The sequence below is a fragment of the Lutra lutra genome, chromosome 7 (genome assembly GCF_902655055.1).
Source record: "Lutra lutra chromosome 7, mLutLut1.2, whole genome shotgun sequence".
NCBI classification, from domain to species: domain Eukaryota; kingdom Metazoa; phylum Chordata; class Mammalia; order Carnivora; family Mustelidae; genus Lutra; species Lutra lutra.
The window spans coordinates 3516123-3542282 of record NC_062284.1 but is presented as its reverse complement, the minus strand read 5'-3'; the positions used below and the strand labels follow the sequence as shown (position 1 = coordinate 3542282).

Genomic DNA, 26160 nt, shown 5'->3' with positions numbered 1-26160 from the left:
TATTTACAGACGGTCCTGCACGCCCTCCACAGGGGACCGAAATGGCTGGGCTCCAAGGTTCACTGAATGGAATCGGGCAGCCTCGCTCTGCCCTCGAGCAGAGACCCAGAGGTCACGCTGTGACACATCTGCACTCACCCCAATGACTCACGTAACAAACAAAAATTAAATATTACCAAAATTATTTTAAATTAAATTGAGGACCACTACGTTTAAGTGCATGAAATCTGCCGCCCCAACCCCCCGACCAGCTTCCTGAACGCTTGCCGCACAGCGAGCACGGACATCCTCGTCACCTTGTTCCTGTGTGCTGGAAACCCACCTGCTTCCTCTGGGGACTCCCTGGAGGTCCATGAGACCCCTGAAGGGGAAAACACAAAAACAAAAGCAAAAGCAACTCCCCTCTCCCAACGGAGGCACAGTCTCAAAAAGCCACTTCACCACCCCTGAGTCTGGATTTCAGACTCAGTAAAAGCAGGAATTGAAAAAAAAAAAATGTCATCTTGGGGCCTGGCTCCTTGACCCGTGGTGGCTGCCTGCTTCCTCGGGACACTCAGCCGACCCTTCACTTCGAGCTCCCCTAAGATCCTGGGCCCCCCTGTCGGTTCACAGACCTGCCACTCTCCCCGGGAACGTGTAAACAAATGTGGGGAAAAGCCGTGTTTCTGCCAGTGTTTGTTATGTTAGGGACAAGCCCCTGGGGCTACGAAAAATAACAGGAAGGGCTGCCCCCCAGAGCTGACTTCCTCCAAGAAGAGAAAGTCAGCTCTAAGGCCTTCTGCCCGGCTCGCCTCAAATGGTATTCAACGAAATGAGAGACCTTTCTCTGGACCACCTTGTTCCTGAATGAGGGCCAACAGCTCCCCTCGCCCTCTCGGCCACCATCCTGTTACTGGAGGTGACTTGGGGACGAGGCCAGGCTTTTATGCAGGTTGGGGTTCTGGCTGTGCCTGTTGCGGCTGCGGACAGAGGAGAACATGGTGTTGCAGCCCGGAACCTTGCATTTGTGGAGCTGACGGAGGTGCACGGTCTTGTAGTGAGCCCTGAAGGTCCCTTTATTACTGTATGTCTTTTGGCAGAGGTGACACGTGATGGGCAGCCCAGAAGGCAGGCTGGCGAGGCTCTGGTCGGCCTTCTCCATCAGGACGCAGATGGGGTACTCGTCATCCCCGGGGACAAGGCTCGGCCCGTCACAGGTCCCATCGCTGTCCTCCATGAGCACGGTGCCTTCCTCGCTGGCCCCGTCTGAGTCCCAAGAGGAATGGCTGCTGCTCTCCGACTTCATGCTCGAGGTAGTGCTCAAATCCAAGACGGTGCCGTCGCTCGGCGGACCGGAGTTGTAACTCTCCAGGCCGGCGCTGGGGACCTGGGCGATCGGGTAAACCAGGCCGCCCATCCGACTCGCTCCCTTGAAAATGACAGATGTCTGGGAGGTTTGCTGCGCGAAAGCCACGTCCTGGAAGGTCTCCTTCGCCACGTCTTTCAGAAGGTAAGTTGCACGGAGATGGTCGTCAGGGCTCCCCAGTGCGTCCTGGGTCAACACTTTTTGGTGGAGGTTTAGGTTTGAACTGTGTCTACAAGAGTGAACAGACGGTTAGCAGTGGGTTGGGCTGTTGTTGTAAAAACAGTCATCATTCTGAGTGGAGACACTAGGTGGATACCAGAAAAATTTTGTGGCACAGAAGGAGTGACCACAGGGGGGATGGGATGAAATGCGTGTCCAGGGGACACTGGCCCCGGGCTGTTCAATGCCTGTCGGAAGTTAGCACTGACCAGGAAAGCTGGCTGCCCGGAAGCTGGGAATATGTAGTCCTTCTTATTTTCTACCATGTGACGGACACGTAACTTCCCGCACCTCATCTACAGAGAACTGCGAACCTACTCCAATCAGGTCAGTTCCCCTGGGACACTGGAACTGGTCCCAATATGGAGTTAAGCAGAGGACTTCACTGCAATGAAACCAAGAAATATCTTCTAGAGTGCCCCTGTCCAGTAGGATAACTACTCCCAAGGGACACGGGAGCTCCCGAAACGTGGCTGTGTTAGACACAGAAATGATGGTTTGGGATAGACTGAATGAAACAAAATACATTATTAGGAATTACTTCACCTGTGTCTTTTTATACTTTTAAAAAAATGTGGTTAGTAGAAAATTCTAAACTGTGTGCTATCAGGATCTGTAACACTCACACTACCTTGACCCCCAGAAGTGCTATAGGAGAGAGAATCTGATTGGCTAGACATTGTGTGTGTGTGTGTGTGTGTGTGTGTGAGAAAGAGAGAGAGAGAGAGAGAATTTAAGTTCACTGCATATTTGCAACGTTTCAGAATAAACCAGACAGGAGTTTTGCAAATGCAGCACTGAACCCACCACCAATCTTCTACCCGATGATTACTCCCGAATGGCAGGTAATGAGTACCCATGATGACACACGCTTCTCGCTCACACAATATCATTTGGATGTAACTTGGCCATCAATGTCGGCCTTGTTCAGAGATCCCCTGCTGACCTCGGACTCTGACACAAATTGCCCTTACTGCCGGGGGACAAGCTTACAGGTGAGAGAAAAACAATTCCAAACAGAGAAATTGCCTCCCCTCCCCCACCCGTACAGATGAGGATGCCTGCCAGGACCACCTGGGGCGGGGGGGGGGGGGGGACACCCCCACCAAAATAACTAAGAATTGAGTTTGCTCTCTGAAACCTCGGAAGATACAGCGGGGCTGGGGGTGGGTGGAAATTTCATCCTAGTTCCTAAAACATATTGGATCTGCTATTCAACGTCTCTCTTCTATCCCTTACGCATTCTTTTTCTGGACAAAATCAGAACCGTGCTCCCAGATCACCCACTCTGCAAACAACTCTTATCAACGGCAGCTCTGCCCTGTGATTATGTCAGCGTTCCGGGTGGAAGGGGCAGGTATGTGTCGGCAGAAAACCAGACACTGGACTGACACGCAGGTCCTGGCACATAAGTGGTTGGCAAAAAAAAAAAAAAGTCAGACAGACACATTTACCGGAACCTTGCATGGGAAGGTCCCTGTGGCAAGAAAGCCAAGGTCTGGGCTCGAGTTCCCCAGGAACGCCAGGAGCAAACCTGTGGGATCCCCCGACCTTCTCCTTACACGCTTGGAGGGTCAGGTGCATTTCCCCAGGTGCTACGTCTCCTAAAACCAGTGACGACCACAACTGCAAAACCCTCTGGGCTGCGTGCCAGGCTTCCTGCTACTTTGGGGACTGTTAATGCCATGAATTCCCATCCCCACCCCCACCTCTGCCTTGTTAGACCAGTGGTCCTCAAAGTGCGGTCTGGGTACCCCTCATGGTCCCCGAGCCTCTTTCAGGGGTGCCCTGAAGTCAAAACTCCTCTCATCATTGTGATCCTAAGACACGATCTTTTCCACTGTCTTTCCTTCATGATACCGTGTGTGGTTTCCAGAGGCTACGTGACATGCAGTATTGGAACAGGATGAACACAGAAGCCGCTGTGAGAAGCCAGCTGTTCTCTGCTAAGCCAGACGTTACAGAGATGAGCAAAAATGTAAAACAAAGCCACTCTTCTCACTGAGTTTTTGGGTTGGAAAACGGGGCTATTTTTCATTACATGTTATGTATGTTTCCCCCCCTTTTTTTTCATGTTAACATATAATAGATTTATTATTTTAAGGGATGAAATAAATATTAATTTTTTTCAGTTTTGGTTTCTAATGCAGTAAACATTGACACTTATAAACTCAAACACACAAAAGTTCTTGAGGGCCCTGAGGTTTCAAGAATTTGTAAAAGGGCTTCTGAGACCAAAACATCAAAGAGCTGCTGGTTTAGTCATGCCCCTTCCTCCAGGAAGCCCTCCCTAACTTCTCAAAAGAGTCTAGTCAGGGGGCCCCGGGTCCTCTCTCTTCTTAATACAGCGGCTACTGCATTTAGCCGTAATCACCTTTTTATTGCTGTCTCCCCCACTGGCCTTTGCAAGCAGGGACTGTGTCCACAGCACCTCACAGAAGGTTTTTAAATATTTTTTGGCTAAATAAGCATTCAAGGCACAGCTCCAATCCCTTCCTGAGGGGTCCCAGTGACTGCTGATGGCAGCGGCTTCAAGAGGGGAAGACAGCTGTCTAGACAACACAGTTCTCATCCTGACCCCAGGCCTGTCAACAAAGTTCTTTTCAAAATGGTAGCATTTGGGGGCGCCTGGGAGGCTCAGTTGGTTGACCGTCTGCCTTCAGCTCAGGTCATGAACTCAGTCCTGGGATGGAGCCCCGCGTCGGGCTCCCTGCTCGATGGGGAGGCTGCTTCTCCCTCTGCCCCTCCCCCTGCTTGTGTGTGCATTGTCAAAATAAATAAATAAAATCTTAAAAAAATACAAAATAAAATAAAAGGGTGCCATTTTAATCTGATTCTAAACATTCCAAGTTCTAGACCACCAGAATTAGCAGTCTACATTTATAATTCAAGACTCTTTCCTATGGTGGGAGAGCAGGCCTGTGTCTATAAATAGCTCAGAATATAAGAAATATTAAATACATGAAAAAATAAAACGAAGGTGTACGTTAAATTCAGCATGCCTTCTAATGCAGTGCACGCTGTAGGCCAGCAGAGGATCATAATATCAAGGATGATCTGATTGGTGGGACTGTCTCTGTCAACGTAAAGCTTGCTCATGAACAACCACGTCTGTGTAACGCGTTTGTCTCCCTTCCCAGGCTGTGGTGATGTGACTTGAGTTCATGAAGAAAAGCACGAGAAAGACAGTGAGGCCAGTGCCGTGTCCCAGACTGATGAGGGAGCCACCCTGCCTGGGCACTCTGCAAACAGCGTGACACCGTGTGGGCCTCAGGGACACCCCCCACCCAAAGACATCTCAGCTTTTAACCCACATCACAAGCCCTGTAGTAACCTGCTAATACATGCCTTTCGTCTCTGCTACCTTAATAATGACAAATTCTCTGACCACACAGTTCTCCTTCCGTTCAAACAGAGCTTGTTAACTGGACTTAGGAGAAAGGGCTTCGTATCATAAGATGAAAAGTGGACAAGTTCTGTCGCCTGTGGTGATGATTTAACCCTCCCCTCTCGGGAGACTAGCTCACGATTACTCATCCCAAACCATCTGCTCTAGGTATGTTTCCGAATTCAGAGTTTCTCAAGTTCTAGAAAGGCAGAATGGTGCATAAACCATATTGTTTTTTCATGTCCCCGTAATAAATCTGTGAGTATTTCTGCACTGAACACATAATAAAGGAAATCCACACAAAGGGAGATTTAAGAAAAGACAGACTGCCCATAGCCTCATGTCCTTTCAGGTCAGGGGTTGGAGGTCAAATGAATTTAGATCTGAATCCGAGGACTCAGGCACGGGGTGTAGGGGTCAGTGTTTCTCAAACTGTGGTCCCTGGACCAGCAGGAGAAGGACCACCCCGTAACTCAGAAACGCAAACCCTCAGGCCTCACCCCACCCCTGCAGAAGCGGAAAGCCCATGGGCAGGGCTCGGAAGGATGCTTTAACAACCCTCCCGGTGGCTCGGGTGCACGCGGAAGTTTCCGAGCCACAGCCTTGGAAGAAAGGACCTGCGTCTTACCTGTCTCTGCTCCTGCGCGAGGGGAACGTGGCTTTACAGCCCTCCACGGTGCACACGTGCGTCCCTCTGGCATGCATGTTCTTGTGGTGCATTTTCACGCCGCACGCATTTTTGAAGGCCTTCTTGCAGACGTCACACTGGAAGCGAGCTTCTTCCTTCTGCCGCCCGGACGCACGCGGACCCACGGGTTCTGGCTCCTTGGCGTCTTCGAAACAAGGAAAAGCCACTCCTCGGCCAGACAGGGCGCCGAGGAGCCCGCCGGCCAGCAGGCGCTGCTGCAGTCTGATGTAGTCAGGGAAGGGGACGCAGGGCTCGGTCCCGGCGACGAGGTGAGGTTCACGGCCACTGTCCTGCGGCTCCCTTGGCACGGCGGGCAGGGCTGGCTTCTGTTCCGCCTCCCTCTCTGGCGGCCGTGTGGCCCACTCGGGGCTCCTGCGGATAGCCCCACCGGACTCCAGCCCTGAGTCCCCAGGGCAGACCCTCTCTCCTCCCGGGAGAGGCCCCCCTAAGCCCCCAGACAGTGCGCACGGCTCCTCAGGTGCTCTGTCCAACGCCCGGGGGCTGCCGGCCTCGGGCTCCTCCTCACTGGCCACCCGCAGGGGCACATCTTCATCGGAGCTGAGAGCGAGCCGCTTGTCATTAGCCGCCCCCACGGCCTCCTTCTCTATTTTGATGGGCATGCTGGACTTGCGGGATTTCTTCTTGGGAAGGGCGTCCAGCGGGCCTTCGTGCGGCGCCAGAGGCTCCGGGATGGAAGAGGACAGGAGCGGGAGGGAGGGCAGCACGCCGGGGGTGTTGGCCAGCTCGGCCGGGGTGGCCGGGCTGCGGTAGAAAGGCAGGACCGGCTGGACCGTCTTCAGGTTGGGGAAGAGCACCCCGTCCGGCCCCAGGCTCGGGAAGGCCGGCTGGCCCCTGGGGTCCTCCCCCGACGCCGCGTAGCCGGGCGGGGGCCTGCAGTCCGGGGACGTTGCGGGGAAGCCCGGGTGCTCGTAGCTGTCCGAGGCGGCCAGGTGCAGGCTGGTCCTCAGGTCCCGGTCCCTGTTGTTCCTGTTCATGGGCATGTGCAGTCGGGGGTTGGGGTTCGCGCTGTGGCGGTTCCGGCTCCGCAGGGAGCTGAAGACCATGTTGCAGCCCTCGATGGTGCACTTGTGCTTGATCTTCAGGTGGACGGCGTTGTAGTGGATCTTGAGCGTGCCTTTGTCGTAGAAGGTCTTCTCGCACGCCGTGCAGAACACGCGGCCCTTCTTCGAGCCCAGGCTGTGCCTCTCGGGCTTCCCTTTGGCCTCGGGGGACAACTGGGTCCTTTCAAGCTTCGGGACAAGGTGGTAGGAACCCAAGTCGCTTAAATGGGCGCCATCTTCCTTTTTGGGAACGGTGTCCGGGCAGTTGAGACAGGGCTCTTTCTCGACCTGAAATGACGAAGGAGCGGAGGTCAAGAAGCCACCGCCGCCACCGCCGGGGAAGGGTCCGTGCGTCTCCTGCTTGGGCTCCTGACTCTGGTCCTGACCCGGCTCCAGCACGTACTGCTCGGGCAGTGACCCTATCAGCGTGGGGGGCACAGGGTTGAAGAACTGGAAGGGCAGCATGAAGGTCATGTTGTTTACGAGGTTCTCAAAGGGGTGCAGGCTGCTGGGGGTCCCCCTGTCCGCGGGGGCGGGGAGGCCGGTGCTCCTGTGGCTGCAGCTCTCGATGAACGCCCTGATGTCCACGTTGGCCGCAGCCGGCGGCATGACGATGGACTGCTCCTCCTTCTCCTGGATAGCCATGAGCTCCACGATGGCCTTGGTCTCCCCGAAGCGAAGGAACTGCTGCAGGGCGGCCAGCTCTTCCTCGCCGGTCATGATGTCCCAGCGATCCAGCACCTTTCCTGACGCATCCTAGACCAGACGCACGGACTGCAGTTAATTTACTACCCCACACCCTCTTCTCTGCGCGTATCGGAAGGGGGCACCCCATCAAGTCAGCCCCCTGCTCACGCTACTCTCCCAGGCCAGAGCCCCACGCAGAAGACCGACCACACAGCTGTAAGCAGGGCTCTGGAAGACAGAAGTAGATGGTAGGACTCTGGCCGAAGGGACATGGGGTGATTATTTTCCATCTTATTTCAAACCGATCGGTTGCTCCTGCATTAGATGTCATCCTTTCCCCACTGAAACGAAAATATGTATCGTTCAAACGGTAGTCCCTTCTTCATCTCAGGAGGAGAGAGGGGGCAGTCGGACCTAGACAGAGCTCAAGTATTTATTTGCTCCAAGTTTAATCATCTTCCCCCAGCAACTAACCTCAGAAAACAAATGAACCCGTATTGATCTACTGCCCACGTTCACAAAGCAGAACTGTAATTACCCTGGCGTGCTGGAGATCTTTCAAAACTCTAGCAAGGCCTAACTTTTCCCAAAACTACAATAAATATTTTATCACAGAACATGTATTTGATGGCCTACTGAGATTTTGCACAATGCATGGAAGAGTTCTGAAGATGACGAGGGATGTAACATCATAAATTTTTGATGTGCTAGAGGTTCAAGGTAATTGATTCCATATTTTTAATCCTAACACTAGAAAGCAAGATTATTAGGATCATTAAATATTGATCTATGTCATAATGTAGGATCATAATGCTGCTTTACATAAAAGGGTGCTTCTAGCCTGCTGGGGGTCCTGCACCAGAGGTGAGCAAACACCCCTCCACAGGCCAACCACGGGCTTCAGAGTTAGAAAGAAACAGGTTCCAACCCTGGGTCTGCCATCACAACCTGAGTGACGTTAGCCAAGATTTAGAAGCACTCTGAGCCTCTGGCTTTTCAACGTGGAAAATGGGAATGATTTCCTGGCCCTGGGAGACTTTATTGGAGGAGGGTCCAGTAATTCCAACTGATAAAAGCCCAAGTGCTTGTGTTGATGACATGGCCTGCCTGGGGTAAGACTCAAGCATACGTTAGTCCTGGTAGTATATTCATCCCCCATTTCATTGAAATTTTGATATTTTCTCGTAGTGTCAAGGGGAAAAAAAAAAAAAAAGCTGTCACTGCTTCCTACATCAGAGAAATGATATCATTTGTCCCAGGAAATATGTTCTTTGCCTGTGGATATGAAACATGAGGGCCTACCCCCATGACGTGGCCAGAAGGACGTAAGAGTACTCTGCAGAGTAACAGACGGAGAAGTGGTGAGAGGCACAGGGGAGGGAAACAGAGAACACGTGCAGAGGCCAGCGGGGAATCGAGGGGAGTGAGAACAATCAGGAGCCAGAACACAGACGTATCACAGGGTGATGGAACCCGGGAAGGAAGGCCAGCTTCTGCAACGTGCTTCTGGAACATTCGGTCCTCTCTTACTCCCACACCCTCAGTAAGACCTGGCACAGACAGCGCCTTGGGTCCATAGGTGGCCAGTGGATAGTGATTGGGGCCAAGGCTTTGCTGTGGGAGAGCTGGCTTAGTGAGACCCAAATCACAGAGTGTGTCGTGCTCCCATGTCTGGAAGTTTCCCCAGTATCTGGAAGAAAGCACTGGATTCTTCCCAGAATGTGAAGTGGGGGCTTAAGCCATTACACAAGGAAAGGATGCCCTTTCCTCCAAAGGACTGGAAGAGACATCCCAGCGGAACCACGGCCGTGCTCCCCTACCTGCAGCACGTATCCCCGGATATAGTCCTGGAGGGTCCAGTCCAAGGCGTGCAGGATCTGGAGCACCTCGTCCTGCTTGAGCACACTGAAGAGCCGGTCCAGTAGGATTTTCAGGCGCACAGGGATGGCCTGGGTCCCGTAGAGCATGAGGCTGCTGATATCGAACACCACATTGGACTGGACAATCTCCACCTGGCTCGTGGGGTACACGGGGGGCACCCTCAGCTTGCTCAGAGCTGAAAAAGCAAATCGGAGAAACACCCTTCATGAAGATTCTCCTTCTCAGAGAGACGCTGCGCGGGGGCGGGCTAGCAGCAGTGCTCGGCTCTGCGTTCTGACAGGGAAAACACGACCGTGCACTTGGGTCGCAGTCCTCCCGGCTACCAGGCTCTATGTCATCCACAGAGACTTAGATCTGTGGGAAAACGGACTGGCCCGAGACTCTTCTTTTTCTTCCTTCCCTGCCCCTAAGAAGTGGAAAACAGCCCCGTGGAGGGCAGGTGCGAGAAAAGGGTGGCGGGCACATGATCAAAAGGCTGAAAAATCAGGAAGGACGGGGTCTGCTGGTGAAGAGCCCGGCTTGGGGAATCGGACAGATCCGGGTCTGGCCCCTCGTCTGCCGCGTCCTAGCGGTCAGGCAGGGCCAGTTAAGCCACCAGAATGGACGCTGTCCCATGCGACAGTCCGTTGCTCACGGCTATGCGGTTTTGTAACATTTTTAATTTTACGGAATGATTTTTGCCTTATTAAATTATTTTAATTCTGAAGTTAAAATCAGAAATTCAGTCCTTCAGAGTCCCGCCGGTCACATCTCAAGCACTCAGCAGCCCACCTGGGACTCAGCATGGGATCGCGGGGTTCAGCCAATGAAAATACGGGACACCCGGTTACATGCGAGCAGGAGTTTCACGGAGACAGGGAAGAGCAGGATACGTTTACACTCAGAGTATTCACTGGGACATATGTAGGCCAAAAAATCATTTATTGCTTCCCTGAAATTCAAACTTAACGGAGCGTTCTCCATTTTACTGGCCACCCTGACGGCAGCCGCATTAGACAACACAGGACATTTCTGTCGCTGCAAAGGACCGCCCGAAGCACCTGTTCCTCGTCTGCAGAATGGGGCTAAGACCCCACCCACCATGCAGGGTCATTAGGCTTCAAAAAGGGGACGTATACCAAGCTCTCAGCCCGTGAGCCAGTGAGTGCGGGGACCTTCTCAGACACACAGTCCATTCCCGAATCCCTCGAAGTCGTTCAGAGGGGACACGAGGGGCTGAGGGAGGAGGAGGACAAACAAAGTTACCGTGGGCCACCCATCCGTGTCTGCACTGCTCACACCGGCGGTGGTGGATCTTCCCGGGTGTGAAACCCTGGCAGCTACAGTTCAGGGTGCAGCCGATAGCCTGCAAGAGAGAATGGGGCCCGCGGCCTGTGAGTGCTGCGCTGATGCGAGGCTGCTCCTGCGACACAGGACGCGGGCCTCCCTTCGGTAACGCTCCCGGGGCACTGCGCGCCCACTCTGTGCCAGACGCGGGCGGGGACCCCGCACTCGGTACCCAAGAACAGCTGGCCCCCGGGGCCCACGGAGGGCGCCCACATCCCACAGCTGCTCTGCGGGAGAGAGGGGGCTAGGGACCACCACCACACTCTGTAAGGAAAGTTCTGGATGGAAATAGCTTGCTTGTTACTTTTTTCAAAAAATATTTTATTTATTTATTTATTTAAGAGCAGGAACACAAGCAGGGGGAGGGGCAGAGGGAGAGGAAGAAGCAGGCTTCCTGCTGAGCAGGGAGCCTGGGCTCCATCCCAGGACCCTGGGATCATGACCTGAGCTGAAGGCAGACGCTTAAATGACTGAGCCACCCAGGTGCCCCTTTATTTATTCATTAGAGAGAGAGAGAGAGAGAGAGAGAGCGAGCGCGTGAGAGCACAAGCTGGTGGGGGCAGGGCAGGAGAAACAGAGGGAGAAGCAGACACCCTGCTGAGCAGCCTGACTTGGGGCTCAATCCCAGGACCCTGAGATCATGACCTGAGCCAGAGGCAGATGCTCAACTGACTGAGCCCCCAGGTGCCCCCTGAGCACAGAAAGGGTGAACAGTCACCAATCTCTTAAGTCAAACAAAGTGGTGGCCCCTGAAAGTTACACGGGGACTGTCCCAGAACAAGTGAGAGAGAATGGTCTGAATGGACAATTATCCAAATGTGGGCATGGTTATCCGCCCTCACCGCCGCCCCCAGATGTGTGGTGAGGAGAAAAGTCCAAAGAGATGGACAACGTGCCGTGGCCAGACACACTGAGGACAGCTCCCTGGTTCCAGCCCTTGGGCTGCGTGGCCACCGAGGCCTGGCCAGGCTGGCGGCCCCAGGCACACGCCCAGCTGCACATACAAGTTCACACGGCTGAAACACAATACACACAAGTACGTGTTCGTTAAGTTCTGGTGTTGAGAACAAAGCGTCCCATATATTTTTAGGATGAATTCCTCCAAAGGGGATAGAGGTCTGAAGAATGTGAAGTATTATTAATGAGAAAAAGCTCTCCTAGAAGCTGCGTCAGTGAGGCTCCCAGGAAGGGCCGCTGGGTGGAACCGGCATGAATAAGGAGAGCCCTGAAACTGGGGTGACCGTGTGTGTCTGGGGGGGACCTCCCTCTGTCAGTTAAAGGACTCTGTGGGCTCCTGTGGGGACAGGTAAGGGGATGTTCTGTCCCAGGACTTGGGAAACTCACTTTAAGGAGTATTTAACTGTCTTCACTTAAAAACCAGTAGCCAGTGGGAATGTAAAATGGTGCAGCCACTTTGGAAAACAGTCTGGCAATTCCTCCAGAAGTTAAACATGGGCTTACCGTATGACCCAGAAATCCCACCCCTAGGTAGGTGCCCAAGAGATATGAAAATATAGACCCTTGTAGAAGCTAGTACCAAATGTTTCTGGCTTCCTTGTTTATAACCGCCAAACAGTGGAAACAACCTCAACGTCCATCAGCTGATGAGCCGCTAAACAAAATGGGGCACTGCCATGCAGTGGAGTACTACTTAGCCGTCAAAAGGAACGAAGTGCTGACATATGCCACAGCATACGTGAACCCTGAAAACACGCTCGGGGAAATACCCAAGGACAAAAAGTCACAGGTGGTAGGATTCCATTGACATGAAACGTCAAGAAGGGGTCAGTCTACTGAGGCCAGAAGCAGACTAGCAGTGACCAGGGCTGTGCGGAGTGGGCAGGAACGAGGAGGGACGGTTAATGGGTGGCAATGAGGGGAGAATATTATTCCTTTTGTTTTCATCTTTTAAAAAATAGCTTTAAATTTAGACACAACTCAGATATCATACAATTCGCCCACTTAAAAGTATCCAACTCAATGATTTTAAGGATATTCACAGAGTTTTGCAAGCATCACGATCTGATTTTAGAACATTTTCCACATCTGCAGAAGGAGCACTGTGTACAAGTTTATGGTGGACATAGGTGTTCATTTCTAAGTCTTCCTAGGAGTGGAACTGCTGGATTGTATAGTAATTCTGTTTAACTGGAGAATCTGTCAAAGGTTTTTCAAAGTGGCTGCACCATTCTACTTCCATACCAGTGATGTGGGAAGGTTCCAATTTCTCCACGTCCTTCCCAACACTTGTTGTCTGTCTGTCTAGAAACAGCCAGCCTAGTGGGTATGACGTGGTATCTTACTGTGGTTCTGGTGTGCATTTCCTCAATGGCTAACAGCGATAAGTAACTTTTCATGAGCTCATTGGCCATTCATTTGTAGGTCTTCCCTGGGGACATGTCTGTTCAGATGCTTTGGTCATTTTTTAATTGGGTTGTTTGTCTTTTAGCACTGAGTTGTAAGAGTTCTTTATATATTCTTAGTACTAGTCCCTTAACAGATGATGATTTGCGAATGTTATCTCCTGCCCTTAGATGATCTTTTCACTTTCTTCGTGGTGCCCTTTGCAGCACAGATGTTTTAAATTTTGACCAGAGTTGCTTTTTAAGGTGAAGATGTTCTGAAATTACATAGTAGTGATGGTTGCACAACTCTGTGGATATAGGGAAACCACTCAGCTATAGACTTTATAGGGATGAGTTTTATAGTCAATAAAGTATATCTCAGTAGAAATACTACTGAAAAAACCAGTCCTCGACATGCCTATGAGAATGGCTGAAGTCCAGAACCCTGACAACACCAAATGCTCATCAGGAGAGCAACAGAAACTCTCATTCACTATTAGTGGGAATGCAAAATGGTGTAGCCACTCTGGAAGACAGTTTGGTGGTTCCCAACAAAACTAAACATACTCTTACCATACAACCCAGCAATCATGCTCCTCAGTATTTACCCAAAGGAGCTGAAAACATATGTCCACACAGAAACCCGCACGTGGATGTTGGAAGCAGCAGCTTTATTCATGATCGCCAAAACCTGGAAGCGACCAAGATGGCCTTCAGCAGGGGGATGGGTAAGTACACTGTGGTCCCTCCAGACACTGGAGTATCACCCAGCGCTAAAAAGGCATGAGCCACCAAGCCATGAAGAGACATGGGGGAACTTTAAGCACATGTTACTAAGTGGAAGAAGCCAGTCTGAAATGCTGCACATGGTATGACTGCAGCTACATGACTTTCTGGAAAAGGCAAACTATGGAGGCAGTTAAAAAGATCAGTGCTTGCCAGGGGTTAGGTAGAACCCAGAGGATTTTTAGGACAGTGAAAATACCCTGTACAATACTATAATGATGGGTATGCGCCATTATACATTAGTCCCAACCTATAGGAGGTCCAACACCAAGAATGAATCCTAAAGTAAACCATGGGCTTTGGGAGATGATGTCGTGATCGTGTAGGTTCATCAGTTGTCACAGGTGTGCCCTCCGGTGGGGGATGTGGATAAGCCCGTAGCTGTCCACGTGTGGAGGCAGGGGTATATCGGAAATCTCTACTTACAATTTTGCTGTGAATCTAAAAGTGTTTTAAAAAATAAAGTCCCCCCTCAAAGTCAGCGACTTTGCTTAAGTACAGGCTAAAATCTCCCTGATGTGATGGCTATCCCTGACTCCTTTCAGATTACCACCAGCCTCAACAGAGCGACTAGACGAGATTTTCAGGGGAAGGAGCAGGGCTGCCCATAGCTGCCGATAGTAACGGTGTTCCCTGATCCCTTCCAGAAGGATCACGACACAGAAAAGAGAAAACATGTATCCGAAAACCCATTTGCTCTTTGTAAAGCCATACAACATCCTACAAAGAACCCCCTGTGATCACCAAGACCTTACTGGAATACTGCGTTCGCTCTTATCAGGGGTGATACCATCTGAATGGGGTGAAAATTAGCTCTTGGGGGGAAGGTGAAAAAATATTCTTTTTATGTATGAAACACAGATACACATATGTGAACAGAGACCTAGCATATAGTATCATACTAAAATTTCACTGGGGAGGCACAATTAGGAAAAAAACCCCTAGTCTCCTGGGGTGCCTGAGTGGCTCAGTGCCTTGAACTCAGGTCATGCATGATCTCAGGGTCCTGGGATCAAGGCCCACATCGAGCTCTCTGCTCAGCGGGGAGCCTGCTTCCCCTCTCTCTGCCTGCCTCTCTGCCTACTTGTGATCTCTGCCTGTCAAATAAATAAAATCTTTTAAAAAATCTAGTCTCCTAATGAAGAAAGGATGGAGAAATGCTGTGTCAGGTATCATTTCACCTTTCGGTTAGAGAGATTCTGCTCCTAGAGACAGGTGGCTGAACACAGGAACCCACACATCTGTATTCCTAGACACATGACATGCTATCCCTCATCTGGAAAGATAAAAATGAGTACTGGTTAAGTTCTATGACACACGGTCCCAACAAGAATGTCCTGTTGTCTGTAGCACAAGCGTGCTGTCCAGATTTCTCAAACAGCCCGGTGACTCTGAGCACCGGCTGACCCTGGAACCAGCCATCTGCACTCTCAGCAGCTCCCGGGATACTCCGTACTGAGCCTCTGGACTATTTCACAACCTACATTCTGATAAATGTGACTGCTTTAAAGGAAAAAAAAAATTTTAAAGATTTTATTTATTTGGCAGACAGAGATCACAAGTAGGCAGAGAGGCAGGCAGAGAGAGAGAGGAGGAAGCAGGCTCCCCGTGGAGCAGAGAGCCCAATGCGGGGCTCGATCCCAGGACCCTGAGATCATGACCTGAGCCGAAGGCCACTGAGCCACCCAGGCACCCCTAATGGAAATTTCTAAAAGGAGAAAAAAATTCTCATTTTGGATCCTGTCCCTCAAGATGCCAGTCGCTGTTTGTAAGCAAAATGCCAGAACCACACAGAATAAATTCACACTCATTCATTCAGAACACAGGACCGGCTTCAGGCACAGAAAGGTGTCCAGGAGCACATACCTCCTTCCTTTCCTGAAGATTTTGCTTAAAAGGCTCTCGCTCGGGCAAAGCCCCTGGAAGCTCCAGGTGAGTGCACTTCAGGCCTGGCACGAGGAAACCTACTACAGGGAAACGATCCCGAGCACATTTCATGGCCCAAGACTGAAACTCACTTTTTCTGTGTCTCTCTGACACCGGACTCCGGGTTCTTCAACTCCAGATGGATCGACATCCTGAGTCACATAATCCTTTGCGGTGTCTATCCTGGGCATTGTGGGGTGCCCAGGAGCACCCCTGGTCTCTACCCACCAGACACCACAGAAACGCCTCTCCCTCTTCCAGTTGTGAAAACGGAAAACCTCCCCAGATGTGGAGCAAAACCGCCTCCAGGTGAGACCCATTGGCCGAACCCGATTATTCAGTTTTGCAGCTTTTGGTTTGGGGACAGAATTTTAAGCAGCATTATGGATAAAATTCAATGTATGAATGCTGTTTTATAAGAAGTACTCGTGGCTCTATATGAACCTATTTGAATAAGGCTTAATAAAGCTCATTAAACATCCATGGAAATAAATCTCAGAGGAATTATTTATGAGCTAAAAAAAGCTAATTACAGTGCCTCAGAAAACTTCCAATATTAAGGCCCTTGAGTTTTTCCACCCATATCAGAATTCCACGATGTGGCAAAAATTATAGCACCATTATCTAAAGACAAATTAAAACTTCTAAAATGAAATCAAACCCCAAAATTCTAATTACAGGACGAAAAGTACTCATGCAAATCATTATGGAAAACTCTTAAAACTTACATCCTTTCCCCTGGAATCCTAATACTTGTTCCATTCTTCAGAAACATAAAGCAGATGTTTACAACATTCTGAACTCATCAAGACATGATTATTGCTTTTTACGCACTCATTTTAATCAGACTATTTCCGAATTGTTATTAGTCACTCTGATGTGCTATGAATCAACATTCAAAATTCTGGTTTGCTTTTTTGTAGTTGTCTTCGGCTCCCTCATTCATCCAGAAATCACCAACACACCTGTATCGTGATGGATGCGTCCGTGACTTGCAGTCTTTGGGACAGAAAGTTACAACCTCGTTTTTAGAAAGACTTGAGGGTCTCGCTTCCTTCTGCAGACACCCCTGCTCCACTTTCCATCTGGGGAGATGCTGACGTGAGTTCTTAGCTGCTGGCTGGCCCAGGCACACGGTGGGATCCATGCATGGACACTCCCCAGGGCGGGGATGGAGGGGCCACACAGGGCTCTGATGGGATCTGGATGCTGAGCTTCTGAATAAGAACTGTCCACTTCAAAGCTGATTTTATCTCTAGTGCATGCAGGTATTTTCCTATCCCTGAGGATAAATGCAGGGGGATAGTCTGGGGGATAGAATGCGAGAGGAAGGAGAAAAATTATAGAAGACCTCAGGGGGCTTCCAGACTTGGTGCACTGATGCTTTGAGGGCGCATCTGTGGAATGGATCGGATACAAAACGAAACTGTGTACCTGCTGGACAGCTCTGTAGGCTCAAGCGACTCGGTCTGCCCTACCCAGCATGGCAGCCACTAGCCACCTGTGCCTGTCTAAATTTATTTTTAAATTATTTTTATTTTTTAAAGATTGTTTTTTAGAGAGAGAGAGAGAGAGTGTGTGTGAGTGCATGAGCAGGGGGAGGGGCAGAAGGAGAAGCAGACTCCCAGCTGAGCGGGGAGCCGGAGGTGGGATTCCACCCCAGGACCAGGATCCCATCCCAGGATCATGACCTGGGCCTGAGGCAGATGCCCAACTCACTGAGCCACCTGGGAGCCCCCACCTACTTAAATTGAAATGAATAAAAATGAAACAATGAAAAGTTCAATTCTTTGGTCACACCAGCCCCATTTCAAGTGCTCAGCAGACACATGGGGTTCACAGCTACCATACTGGCCAGTGGAGATACAAAACACTTCCACCGTCACAGAAAATTCCACTGGACACTTGTGAATCCAGTGGTGACACTGGATGTTCTCCCAGCACCTGCCCTACTGCGTGGTGGCGTGATTTCATAGCTGTTCTCATTCGACCCTCAGTATAACACTGCGAGGAGGGCATTCTTCCCAGGAAACCTGTATTTATGGAAGATTCGCAATTTCCCCAAAGTCCCCCAGTTGGTGAGCTTTCCTGAGTTCACTGCGTGTGAGACACTGCTCTAAGCAGCCCCTGTACTGTCTCGTTTCTTCATCACCCCTCCAGGGAAGCAGGTACAAAAGCCCCCATTTTATGGACGACGAAGCAGAGGGACTCACGGGCGGTCAGGGCAGACTCCAGTCTGGATACTGGAGGTAGGTTCTATCTTGAAATATCACTATTTGGGGCTAACACTTATGGTCTCACTTAATTCCTACAGCAACTCTGAGAGTCAGTCATTATCATCCACATTCCACAGATAAGGACATTGAAGTTTCACACTGTAAAGAAACTTCGCTTATAATAATATAAGAATACATAGTTACCGAACGTTAACGAGCCAGGCATCGTTCTAAACACTGGGGTTAAAGTACTGAACAAGACCAATGAGGTGCCTGCCCTCCAGGGGCTTATAATCTAAAAGAGACAGAAAATAAATAGTACCAGTTCAGAGTAAGGTAGTGCTGGATAAAAAAAACAGAAAGCCATGCCAGCAATTCTACTGGGTAGCCTGGAGGGGCAGTGGTATAAGTAAGGGGACTTAGATAAGATCATCATTGAAGACTTTTGAAGAGGTGACATTTGAATTGAATCCAAAGGACACCAAGGAGCCAGTGAAGAACTGGAGAGGGAGGAAGTGTTTTAGGGCAGAGGGCATGGCCAGTGCAAAGGCCCTGGGGTACAAAGAGGCTCTGGGAACAGAAAAGGAGTCAGTGTAGATGGAATGAGTTAGTAAGGTTAACGGCAGAAAATGTGGGTCAGAGAGGCGGGAAAGAGCACTTTGCTTAGGATCTTGTGGGACAGGCCAAGGAGTCCTGATTTTGTTCTAAGTAATTTTTTATTAAAAAAAGAAAATACAAAATGAGTTTGATTTGCCTGTGTTAAAAAGAACCCCTCTGGACGCAGAGGTGATGAGACTGCACTTCCTGCCCTTCACCACAATGAACATCTTCCACGGGGAGGCAGGAAAACCTACAACTGGCTTAGAAGACTTGGGTCTTACTTCCCATCTGCCAGAGAACCTTTAGCTCCATGCCGTGGAGCCTCTGCCTACAAAGAGCTGGGTTTCCGTTCCTGCCAACCTCAGAGGCCTGGTCGCCATATTAATGAGGATGTACAAATATGAGCTGAAAAGACCAATCGGTACGATGAGAGTGTTGTTGCGACAAGGCCCACACCAAGGTTCTTGGGTCCTCTGGGCTCTGGTGGTCTGACTTGGCACAGACAGAGCTACCAAAAATACCTATTATAAAAACATCCACAAACATTGCGACACAATGAATCGTTCTGAAAAGAGGCAAGGAACCCACTGAACCCTAAACTAGCACCCAGCAGCTAGCACGGGGCCTGGTAGCCTGCAGGCCCCTCCACTGGGATGAGCTGAGAGAAGAATGAGGGAACGAATGAGGCAGCAGCGCCATGCTCATTAATTATAGATGCCCACCCAAAAGCCTTTAGCCGGATCTTCCTTTCTGAGTCTCTGTGGGTGGCCAGGTGACTAAGCATTGGCCAGTGGTAAGCACATGGAAGTTGCTAGGCGGAGCTTTACAGAAAGCTCCTTGCAAATGGGAGCTGACTCAGCAGAGACTTCTTTACTTGTCCTCCTTCTTCATTCTTGGAACGAGAATATGATGGCTGGACTGGAGAGGCCATTTTGCGACCACGAGGCAACTCTGAGGCCATGCCCTAAGGAAGGCTGCGCAGAAAGGACGGTGACTATTAGGAACTTAGACTAGCAGCAGAAGGTAGTTCCTAATTTACACACCAACTGTCCTGCTGGCTGTGGAAAGAGCTGTGTAAAAAATCATGTGAAAAGTGGCTAACGAGGAGAAATCACCGAGGCCAAGTTTAGAGCCTGTGGTCGTCTCGTAAGTGTGAGATTCTAAGGCTGTGCCAGATTCTTGGTGTTAAGAATCTTAACTCCCTAACTTAAAAAATCAAGGAGCCAATCTGCAAAATCACAAACCACTTTTTAAGTCACCAATCTTATAGCATAAAACTGCTTCAGGTTTTTCCAAGTTGTATTTTTAAGTGTTGATACAGACAATTGTTAATATGTTTGAGTCTTGGAAGGCTGCAGTTCAGACCAAACACTGCCAATCAGGATCTATACCACATAGCGTCTTCTAAGGGCCGCCCTCAACTTGTGGGGTGAGGACCTGGTTTCTCCCACAGTGAAGCTGTCACCCCATTCTCACTGTGGCTGCAAGGCTAACCTTCGTGGTTGGGGACACTGTGTCATTCACGGTGGGAGGTCTCTTCCAAACTGTCCTTTGGGCCTCTCTGGATCTACCTCTTACACACATTTTGTAATTTCTTATGTCTTTTGTGAGAATCAGATTTTTTTGCTCCCTACCTCCTGTCCTCTCCTTTTCCTGTGGCTTCTTTCAATTTTTAAGTTTACCTTCCATATGCAAATCCACAGAGGTACAACTAGGATTCTGAACATAGTAGCCCCATTTGCGAGATGGGCAACAAGGACAAAGGGGAAGAAGAGAGGAGAAAGGCCACGAGGGAGGCAGCAGGTGGCACTGGATCCGAGGCGGCCTGGAGAGAGACACAAGGCCAGACATCTGTCTCATGCCATCTTCCTCCGTGAGCGGTTCAACGAAATGATGCCAATTTATTTAACAAATTACTTTTGTTGTCACTGAGTTTTTATTTGTTTTTAAAGCATCTACTATGTACTGGTAATTGTAGGGGCCTCGGGACACAAACACGAGGAGCTCAGCATCTGCCCTACGGGAGCGCACGTCTTCACGGGGGCAGCCAGCCGTACAGCTCGACTGTTCAAGAGCCGAGGAGGAGAGAATACGGCTCCTCAGAAATTGGCATGAGTCATTCACTGTAGTAAAACCAATTCTGAAAGATACTAAAAACAAAAGAGAGGTTCATTAGCTGCCTTTAGGGAACCGATGAATTGTTCCTCAAACTGGCAAACAGAGGGTAAGAATCAAGTCTGCATCTTTTTCTTAATACAACTGTGTTTCGGAATAACCAAGCCACTGACGAGACAGAGACTCCCTTTCCAGAAGTGTCCAGGGAGTGAATGAAGGATTACGGCCCCGAAACTCCTGGTGTAATAGATGATGACCAGGCCATCCGCCCCCGATGGAAAGACACGTAGGACTACGGACGGCGTGTTCTTGTGGAAAACATTCAACCTGAATCCGCTCAAGCCTCTGGGTCAACTGCGGTGTCCGGAAAATACAGGGTCAGAGGAATAACACGATGTAAACGATACCAGGAGGAAGCAATCACTAGTCCAGCCTGGGGAGCATCCTATAGGACAAATGAACCAGCATTTCCCACAGTAAGACTGCAAGGAAAAAAGTGGACACTGACAGACAAAGAGGGACCCTGGAAGGAGGGACCTTATCTGGATCTTGACTTGGACGCACCAGTGGGTAAACTAAGGCTTGCCAGACTGTCAAGGACAACTGGACACGGACTGGGAATTTAATGACACTGAAGAGTTACGGCTAATTTTTTTAGGTGCTCTCTGAGGCTGGCAGAGGTGCGCTCTCCTCACCGTGTGCAGGAAATGCCACGGTCCTAGGCTCATCCCGGCCCCATGTGTCAAGGCCCGAGGCCAGGCCACAGACCAGACGTTTCTGCCCTGGGCCAGGGGAGCACACCTGGAGAGGCCATCCAGTGAGATGGGCGTGGGCTGTCCAGATGGGCGTCTCTCAATTGGCTTCATGGAACCATCTGGATTCCCACAAACCAGGGGACACCCTTTACCATGAGCACAGTTGAAAAAGGGCGCCAGGAAGCCTCCCACACCAGGTAGGCAGCCTTTGCAATACAAAAACAACACTGGAGAATTAATCGAGTCTGCTTTCTCACTGCCAGCATGGGGAAGGGGTGAGAAGAGAGCATGGAGAAGGGTCTGGCAGCGGAGGGGCGGGGGGGAGGTAGAACCCAGGGCACAGATGTTGGGCCAAGTCTACCTGTGAGTAGAAAGTATGCGTGACACCTTTGCCTCATTCTCTTGTTGCTTAGTTCAAAGAGGATGGTGGGGAAAATACTTGTTCTTTTGATCTCTATAAATCAAAGTATAAACTCTGTGCCAAAATAATTTAACAGCTGTGCCCTTTTTTCTTAAAATTATTAGTTCTGAAACCAGAAAACACAAAAAGTAGAAAAATATCCAAATGCTATCTTATGAACCAAGTATTTCTTCATTATAAGAAAAAAAAGGCAACCTAACAACAACAAAAAAACTATACAAAATACAAATGACATGGGCACAATTTTTTTCCTCCTTTATAACCTAAATTTGGGAGGACCTCAGGAGCAATCTTTAGAAGCCTTTGATAACAAAAAAAAAAAAAAAAAAAAGGAGGGATGTTAATCGTGTAGGAACTTCTGAATGAAACAGAGCTGGAGGGGAGGAGCAGAAGAGAAAACAAAAACCAACACACACAAAAGACATTTATATGTTCAGATAATTTTAACGAAGGTGGCCAGCTACCCAAGCAAGCAGCTTTGTGTCTGGTTCCTGCTACTTCAAGAAAATGATGAAACTGTGAAATTTCTATGTAAAATTCTGCAGATATTTCTTTCAAGGACTTAACGAGAACTAGATTTTAAGAATGAAGTGTAAAAAAAAAAGAAAGAAAGAAAGAAAGAGAGAAAGCGACCTTAGATTTTCAAAATGAATTTTTAAAAAAGAAAGAACCAGCGTTAGTGACTTATACCATCCTGATCAAAGCCTTAAAATCCAGAAAGTTCAAGTGGTCCGTAGAGAGATTTTACCTTCGTCATGAATAAAGCAAAGAGCAGTCAGAGGGCTACAGAACTGGGACAAGGCTTCTGGAAGTTGGTGGAGGGCTGGAAGATAGTTGTGATGTTTGTGTGAGTGTGTGGAAGGATCATACAGTAAGTAGTATGTAGGACAACGCAGGCGAATACAGCCATATACAAGAAAAAGTTAGTAGTCTGAATTAAAGCTTTTCCTCAACTGAGACAACCAGTTCCCTCCATATTAGGTGAGTGAAATTATCATCCCCCAAGGCAAACTTCTCCTAGGATGTGTTAGGCTGGTTTATAAAAACGAACCAGAGCGCGGAGGAGAATGCCGAGAGCCCTCTGGCCCGCTTCAACTACACAAAGTTTGGGAAGGGCCCCAGATCGGACGGCTCTTTGTTCTGTCCACCCTTTCCGGGATAAAGTAGACATGTGTCCATGCAGCGAAAGTGGGCTGCCCTGGACACCTAGCATTCCCAGAATTAAGAAAAAGAGCTTCAAAGAATGACAAGGTAAGAGGAAATAACGTTTTCAGGTGGAAACCAATTTAAAAGGAAAAAAAAAAAACTTACAAAACTTTCCAGATGTCTCTTCTGCCCTGAATCGAGTTATTTTTTAACATCTCTCAGAGAAGTCATAAAAAAAAAAATAGGTAATTTTTAAAATCTGCAGGAGGATATTTGGAGTAAGATAATTAAAAAAAGATTACAGGCTCTCTAAATCTTGATCTTAGATATACAAAGGAAAAAACATGGGTGGCTCAGCACTGAGATTCCATCTTACCTGGGGTACTTAGTTCTAGTTCTTTTTAAACAGGGCTGTTTCTGACAAAAGCAACTCACTCTAAATGACATCTGTAGAAGTGAAAATTCACCCTGGGGTAAAGCACGTTCCCCGCAAGTAATTTACCCTGTGGAACCTACGGGTGACTCTTTTAACGGCCACTGTCAGAATAACTTCTAAAGCCATATACACAGGCTAAGACACTTCTGCCCCTCACCCTTGTGGTTTAGTTTTACCGGCAAACTGAACTTTTGAAATGTTTACACTTATCCCTAGGCATTCATAAATGATAACGGGATGCTTAAAGGACAATGATTATTTGTTCCACCCGGAAACTTGTATGGCTTTTCTCACCCAGTGGGGTGGATCTTCCTTCTTCCCAAGCTGATGATTCTGAAATACAGAATATGGGACTGGGATACAGGCCTAACTGCTTCAAGACAGAGATGTAAAAAGGAACCAATGAATAAAAATCACGCCCCATGCAAACCTTACACTTCCAATAGGAATTATTTCATGTGGGTTACTATTTCTAATATGAATTATAATGAGAGCAGACAGCCTAACGAATATCAAGAGCCACAGAACTCCTCCCCACTAACCACTTTTGGACTGGAAGAGGGGCGTGTAGCTAAATCCTTACTGCTCTTGAGGGCAACAGCATTTATGGGTATAGACGATTTTCCAAATTAAATTATGCAGATGTCTGAACATAATTACGAGTTCCCGAAGCATAAGCCGTGTTTGCGCTCAGGGAAGAGCTCACCACCTTTCCTCGGCGTTGAACTGTGACACCAACACGTTCAAACCGACAGCTGAGTTGAAATCCTTGTGCTTTCTTGGTGAAATTAAAGTTAGCGAGCCTATCCAATGAGAAAGTGAATGATGACTCACACCTTATTCTTTTAGGTCTGCCAGAAAGGATAAAGTTATTTATCAAGATTTATCAGAGCAAACGAGGTGGTTATCTTTCCACACCCAAAGAAAGCAAAAATCCAGTCCTGGACAACTGGTCGTGTTTGTGAAGTCGTTGTTTCAAGAGACACACGAAAAGGCTATTCTGACACATCACACCGTGAATGAGGTTTTCATAATACATATCAAGGGATCTGGGAGGGGACAACAGAGGAGCCGGTACATTTACCACTGAACGAAAGTTGTAACACATAAGCACTTCTATGCAAGCAAAGCATCTAAGGGAGAGTACGAAAAGGTTCCATGAACTCTGCAAATTAAAACAATAACCGGGAATGAAAAAGGCACCAGAAAGAAAGACAGAAGGTAATTTGCCAAATGCTGTTTTTCAATTCACTTTTCATAAAGCCAGAATCTTTGTCACTTTCATGAGAATATATTTTTAAAAAACTGCTGCTAGCTCTGCTGTGTCCGCCCAAGCTGCAGGAACACATGTCTTCCCCTGCACGCACACGCACACACACACTCACTCACACTCACTCACTGACAGGGATTCCCAGGACACCAGTGGGGCCTCTGCTAGGCCCCTTAAGTGTTAACAGCAGAGGCCTGGCTGCGACCAGGCGTCTGGCCCGATTTAAATGCCCTGTCTTCAGAGAACCGCGGTGAGCACGGCCATAAAACTAGGGGACATAACTGAACCTTAGAGTGTCTGAACCCCCGCCCCCCCAACACACACATTTTTACTCCTACAATTAAGGCTGCTCGTTGGCATTCCATTTAACTGTCAAACTACGACCGGTGGCAGCCCCACAGCCACAAAGGGATGCCTTAAATGAGAAGAGCATGTTCTTACACCGCGTTTGAGAAAGTTTGGCTCCGAGCTATGCGCTGATTAATATCAGATCTCCTCCTTCCCTCGCCTCTCTACAATCTTGTCACATCTGGCTGACAAATCCGTAGGGGCTGATGCAAAGCCAGGCGGCCAGCGGGGCTGGGGTCTGGCGGGCAGCGCCCGAGGGGGCAGGGGACAGGCGGCGCCCCCATCCCGCTCCCCCACACCCAAGCCCTGCGCGCCCCTGCCCCGGGAGCCGACCCGGCGCGGCGCCCCTGCCCGCCCGAGTTCCAGCCGCGAGCGCGCGGGCCCGGCGGTCCCCGCGTCCCTGGCGGCGCCGGGCACCGGCAGGTAAATGAGCACCACGGAGGGGCTGGCCGCGGGCCTGACCGGCTTCCACCCGCGGGCTCAGCGGGCACCCGTGTGGCCGCGCCCCCTCCGCCCCCTCCGCGCCCTCGCGGCTCGGGGGCTTCTGGCGCGACCCGTCCGCCCAGCGCTCCGCAGCGCTTCCAAAGACCCGGCGCCCCGGGCCCCCCACGCGCCGGTGTCCGTTCGTCGCCGGCTGACCGCGGTTACCGCGCGCCTAGTTCTGCAGAAACAAAATCCCGGGAGAACGACCTCCGACTCGCACCGGAGGCGCCGAGGGGCCGGGAGGGGTGCGGGGGAGACGCGCTCGCCGTGGACGGCGCCCCGAGGCTCGCCCGGACCGTCCGGGGGGCTCCGGGGACACGCCTGGTGCCCGCGCGCGTCTGCGGCTCCGGGGCGTCGGGCGGCGACGGCTCCCAGCTCCCCGGCCCCCGCCGCCGCCGCGCAGGTGGCCTCGGGAAGTGGCCCCGGGCGCGCCCCCCGGAGCCGACGGAGCCTGGCCGGGCGGCGCCCCCCGACTCCCCCCGCCCCGCGCGCCGAGGGGGCCCCCCCCCGCGCTTACCTCGGCCATCCTGCGGACGCCGCAGCGCCGGGGCCTACCGGCGCGTGTCCCCGGCCCGGGCCGCCCCGCGTCCGCCCCGGCTCGGCGGGCGCCGCCGCATCCAAGCTTCGGCCGTCGGGGCCGCTGCGGCGAAGTGGGCGGCTCCCCGGGCGCCCCGGCCGCGCGGCGCGGTGGCCGCCCCCGTCCGCCGCGCACCGCGTG

General features: G+C 50.4%; 1 protein-coding gene and 1 long non-coding RNA gene across 5 annotated transcripts; one reads left to right on the top strand and one right to left on the bottom strand.

The window, feature by feature from the left end:
- On the bottom strand, positions 1-26160 carry BNC1 (basonuclin 1). Of its 4 annotated transcripts, none has more exons than XM_047738036.1 (6): positions 25960-26160; positions 10515-10614; positions 9209-9444; positions 7185-7457; positions 5581-6989; positions 1-1574 (listed from the first exon to the last, which is right to left on the bottom strand). In XM_047738036.1, exons 1-6 carry the CDS (start codon positions 25966-25968, stop codon positions 890-892), a joined length of 2712 nt encoding a protein of 903 aa, XP_047593992.1. In that variant the 5' UTR covers positions 25969-26160; the 3' UTR covers positions 1-889. The 4 variants fall into 4 exon arrangements, 3 of the variants coding, with proteins under 3 accessions (XP_047593992.1, XP_047593991.1, XP_047593993.1); XR_007128787.1 differs by adding an exon at positions 2379-2537 and having other exon boundaries at positions 1442-1574; positions 5581-7457; XM_047738035.1 differs by having other exon boundaries at positions 5581-7457; positions 25960-26158.
- Positions 18666-22153, top strand: LOC125105025 (uncharacterized). Its single transcript, XR_007128788.1, has 2 exons — positions 18666-19614; positions 20172-22153. It is a non-coding gene; the product is annotated as an uncharacterized LOC125105025 (long non-coding RNA).